This window comes from Poromitra crassiceps (genome assembly GCF_964638095.1).
Source record: "Poromitra crassiceps genome assembly, chromosome: 1".
Taxonomy (NCBI): Eukaryota; Metazoa; Chordata; class Actinopteri; order Beryciformes; family Melamphaidae; genus Poromitra; species Poromitra crassiceps.
Genome location: NC_139623.1, coordinates 15,536,949 through 15,542,144, shown reverse-complemented (window position 1 = coordinate 15,542,144; position 5,196 = coordinate 15,536,949). Strand labels below are relative to the sequence as shown.

Genomic DNA, 5,196 nt, shown 5'->3' with positions numbered 1-5,196 from the left:
TGAGTATGATGCACCAATTTACAATAGGGTACACAAAAAGAGTAACTAATGGACAGGTAAAAATTAAGTAATGAGTAACTAACAATTAACTATATACTCACAAACTGACCATTGACTAATGAGTAATTAGTCTACTAAGGAACTAACAACTAATCATGAACTAATGATTAACTACTATACTCACAATGTGACCTTAACTAATCATTAACTAATGACTACCTACTAATTAACAATGATTAACTAGTGATTGACAAATGACAAATTATTCATTAGCTATTCATTAACTAACTATTAGTTAATGATTAGTTTACTAGTAACTACTACATTATTTGTGTACGTTATTGTGAAGTGTTACCAATGAAGCTATATTGAAGCTACAGTCCAGACGTTGAAGACCTGAAGGTGTTTAACTAGCTTGAGCTTGCATCACCTCAGATTACCCAGAAACATGAGCGGTCTGGTGGGAGAGAGCGTGGCTTCATCCTTCAACCAGTCATCAGGCATCAATCAGTCGGATGGAAACGTTTCGCCGACCTGCGGTCGAGTCGACACCTCGGCTAACCTGTTCTTCATGCTGGTCTCCACTCTGCAGTTCCTGGTGCGTTTCAATGCCTCCAAACCTTCACATCAGACTTGAGTCACTTCAGTCTCTGAGATCAGAAGCAGCTTTTTACTCCTTAAACTCAAAGCTCAGCTGTGAGTGTCACTATGAATGTTTGACAACTTGTCTAATCAGCGTCAGCTAGCTGATCTGAAGTAACCAAGCAGATACAGATGTTGAAAATCAAACTGGAGCAGAACAAGTTAGTGATGTATCTGCTTGCTGTTGAAGAAGAGTCTGTTCTGAAGAGGAGGATGAAGGTTCATGATGTTTTGCCAGAGCTGCATCAAGTCAACTCTGCTTGAGTCCGAAGTCAGTCTCCAGTCTTGAGGCACAAGTCTCAAGTCAGGTCCGCAATTCTAAATGTACAGTAGCATAGGTGTCAGGTAGACTGGGGACGCTGGGGACATGTCCCCACCACTTTTTCAAATGGCCAATTTTGTCCCCATCACTTTTTAAAAGCACAATTTGTTAAAAAATGTTCTGGAAAAATAGCCTGTAAACGTTAACTAACAATTGAGAACACATTGAGAACTGGCGATTATTTTCATTATCGATTAATCTGTTAATTGTTTTCTTGATTAATAAAAAAAAAAAAAATGTTGATCAGTGTTTCGCAAAGTCCAAGATGACGTCCTCAAATGTCTTGTTTTGTCCAAAGCCCAAATATATTCAGTTTACCAGACATTGTCCAAAAAAAGTTATGTTATTCCTTCAGTTGTTTCTACTTTGTCATATTTTAGGGCATAATTATGGAGGGGGTTATATATCCCATCTGATATCCCATCTGATATAAATGAAGCCTGTCAATTGTCTTGTGCTTCCACTCACTAACCTACCATATAGAGTCAATGCGTCCGCTGCACAGGCAGAGGAAGTGTGAGTTTCCTGTCACACTTTGCACATAAACGCTGTAAGGGGTAAACTATCGGAAATGTATCTATTCTCAATGGTGACGTTAGAGCCAAGTGTTGACTCGCTCTAGAGTGACAACTCAAACTCCCACAATGCTGTCTGACCTTGATATGATGAATGCTTTTTGTTTTTGTTTGTATCTGAGCCCTTCTGTAATAGTGTGATAATAAATTAAGTAAGTAAGTAATAATAAGGTAATACCATGTAATTACCACAGTAGTTTAATACCAAGCTATCACTGTACCTTGGTAATTACATAGTATTACCTAAGTATTTCTTTTTTATTATCACACTATTACCCCAACACTATTACCAGTCTGTGTCTGGTGGCTCTGTCTAGCATCAGCAGGGGAACTCTACTATAAGCTATCATATTACTATATAATATGTAGGCTGTATACTGTATACTGTTTATTCTGTAATTTGCTACTGTTGTGTCAGCTAGAATTAGCTAGACATATTCTCTGTGAAGCCCTCTGAGACATGCTTGTGAATTAGGGCTATATAAATAAACTTGACTTGACTTGACTAGTAGGCTATACAGGTCACGATATCATATTACTATATATACTGTAGGCTATACATGTCACGGTATCATATTACTATATATAGGCTATACATGTCACGGATGTAATGACATTCAAACCTCAGCTGGAGTTTGGTTGTCCACAGAAACGCTGTTGACCGCAGCATCGATTTCATTTTCTTTCCATACTGCATTATTCTGACTTCCTTTAATGACACTTTTCAGACTGCTAAATATTACTAATTGGTTCAATATAACTTGAGACGTTAAAGTTTCTATTTCGAGGTCAGAGACGTCTCTCTTTTCTCTTGGTGGGACGATAAAGACTTGAACTTGGTGAATAAAGGTGAGTGACTGTAAATGTTTCCTTGCTGCCTCTCCAGGTGGGTCTGGTCCTAAATGGCTTCACCCTGAAGGTTTACTTCTGCCGGCCCTGGCAGCAGGCATCTAGCAGCATGACCATCTACCTGAAGAACATGGCGGTCGCTGACTTCCTGCTCAGCCTCTGTCTCCCCTTTCGTATCGCCCAATACGCCAGCAGTTCCTTCCAGGCCTGGCGGGTCTACTGCCACTTCGGCGCCTCTGTCTTCTACCTCAACATGTACGCCAGCATCCTGTTCATGGGATACATCGCCGCTAACAGGTAGGATCAGATGCATCAGACCAGCCTGTAACTGGCCGGTCTCAGGTTTGATCATGTGTGTGACAAGAGAGCTGACCTGTTCAGAGACTAGAAAGACCACACAGCAATGCTGCTGCTGGTGCCTGGCTTTTCTTAAAAGTGTCTGTATTGTAAAATCATTTTTATATGAATCACACAGAAGGCAAAAAATTATATATATTTTTTTACCTATAAAGACCGAGCCGGTCATTTTGACCTCACTGAATTTCCCAGGGTTCTAGACCTATTTCTTCATCTATATTTTCACATTTTGTTGTTGTTTTGTCTTTTTAAAATAGATCTTAACAATAAATGCATTAATCTCTCAATTGGGTACAGTATTTATCACGAGAGATTATATTTTGGAATCTAGTGGTCAAAATGACCACTTACGGTCGTGATAGTAGTTATGGAATTCTGGTCCTTCTATTGTAGGAATACTACTTAATCTAAGAATTCATACAGTTGAGTATATTATTTCTTTGCATTCAAGTGGTGTCGGATTTGTCAGATTTGACCACTGAAGTTATCTGCTGACTAATTTACCGTACGCCTGCCTCTTTTCGTCTGACCTCTCCTCTCTCCAGGTATCTGAAGATTGTCCATCCTTTAGCAAATCACATCCTGCAGCAGGTGCGGGCTGCCTACATCATCTCCACGGTAACCTGGGTGTCCCTCTTAGCTGCGATGGGCGTCTACGTCACCCTATCGCTCCTCACCGAGCGACCTCTGACCTCCATCCCCGACACAGTGACCTGCGACGACCTGCACAGTGACGAGCTCAACCTGCTCTACAAGATCATCCACAGCATCTGTGCCACCATCTTCTTCTGTGTGCTCATCTCCCTGGTCTTCTTCTACGCCAGCACCTCCCGCAGGCTGGCGCTGGTACAGCGGAAGCAGCCAGGGCAAGCTTCATCCTCAGGCTCCAAGAAGCTCATCAAGTCCCGCAGGAACATGCTGGTGCTGGTCATCGTCTTCTGCATCTGTTTCGTCCCGTACCACCTGGTGCGTCTTCCCTACGCCTTCCTGGGGGATCAGTGTGCATGGCGCCAGGCCTTCTTCTACCTGATGGAGTTTACCAGCATCGTGGCGGCTCTCAACGTCTGCCTGGACCCACTCATCTACTTCATCTTCTGTAAGGAGTTCCGGGCCCAGCTGGACCTGCGGAGGGTGTTCAACACCAGGCAGGCCGGCACCCAGGCCGCCAGGCATGGCGCCACTCAGGCACCCAGTGAGGAGATGAGGACCAGCGAGGGCCGTCTGAGCGACTAGTGACTAGTGTTCTCCAGTCTGTAATAATTGTATACTGTTGTCTGTTGACAATCAGACTTTCTCAGTTGTTATTGCAATTTTTGGTGGCCTTTCAATTAATTTAATTTAATTCATTTTCCCTCACCACGCCCCTCCCACCACCCACACCCCCTATCCACTCTCCATACCCACCATCGAATCCTGACTAGCTACAACCTTACTATATCCATAGTTATGGACCCTGTTACCTAGCCCCCCCCTTTCTTGATGGAACGGATGGACATGTGGCCACAGTGACCTTGAACTTTGACCTTTGCCCACTAAAATGTAACCAGTTCATCCTTGAGTCCAGGTGGATGTTTGAGCCAAATTTGAAGAGATTCCCTCAAGGTGTTCCTGAGATATTGCGTTAAAGAGCATGAAAATAGCGGTCATGAAATCACAGTGACCTTGAACTTTGACCTTTATCCCTAACCCTAACACATACACTTGACTGGGTTTGAGTTATGTGCTGATGTGCTCCATTTCTTTGTCAGTCAATACATGAGATCAAACTATTTAAATGTGACAGCATGGAGTGGAGGAGGACATCATCACACCACAGCACCAACATTGCTGCCTGGCAACCTGCACACACACAGGAAATGAAAGGGGGTTCAGATTCATTTATTTAAAGAATGGGACTTTACACATTAATGAACAGTACAGCCGTACAGTAAATATGCCAGGTTATAGCCCAAGGGCTAGTTTCCACCTGTAGTCCCATGGCAGGTTGATGTAATCATGAAAGCGAAAAAAAATTAATAGTACAAAAAGGATTAATTAGTCCATGAGCCAGGTCACTGATCGGGCTCAAATGGGTGGGCAAATTCTTGTAGCTATTTTTTTCTTCCTATATATGTCCACATTATTTATTGGTATGATAACCTTTGCAGACTGGCAGCTTAGTGGTAGTTATCATGTGTTGAATATATGGACCCCTAGAGCAGAAACCTGAGAATCGCGCCTACTGCATTTTCGGTATTATGGGGCTTGGTGACTACCCAGGATGCCTAAATCCATGCAATGTACATTTTTCCTTGTACCCAGATATCTACCATGTTAATAATAATTGATTCACCTTAAAAATATGATATGTATGTCTCTGAATTTGATGAAAATCACAACATATTAATGAAACAAGCATACATTTTTCCATTTATGCTGTGTACTTAGTCACAGCAGAGTAATATCTATCTT

General features: G+C 42.2%; 1 protein-coding gene across 1 annotated transcript; it reads left to right on the top strand.

The window, feature by feature from the left end:
- Window positions 1-448: 448 nt before the first annotated feature.
- LOC310774511 (P2Y purinoceptor 14-like) lies at window positions 449-3,978 on the top strand (the record flags this gene model as incomplete). The annotated part of the gene is made up of 3 exons (XM_083634593.1): window positions 449-598; window positions 2,426-2,685; window positions 3,291-3,978. 3 exons carry the CDS (start codon window positions 449-451, stop codon window positions 3,976-3,978), a joined length of 1,098 nt encoding a protein of 365 aa, XP_083490719.1.
- Between the last annotated feature and the right edge of the window lie 1,218 nt (window positions 3,979-5,196).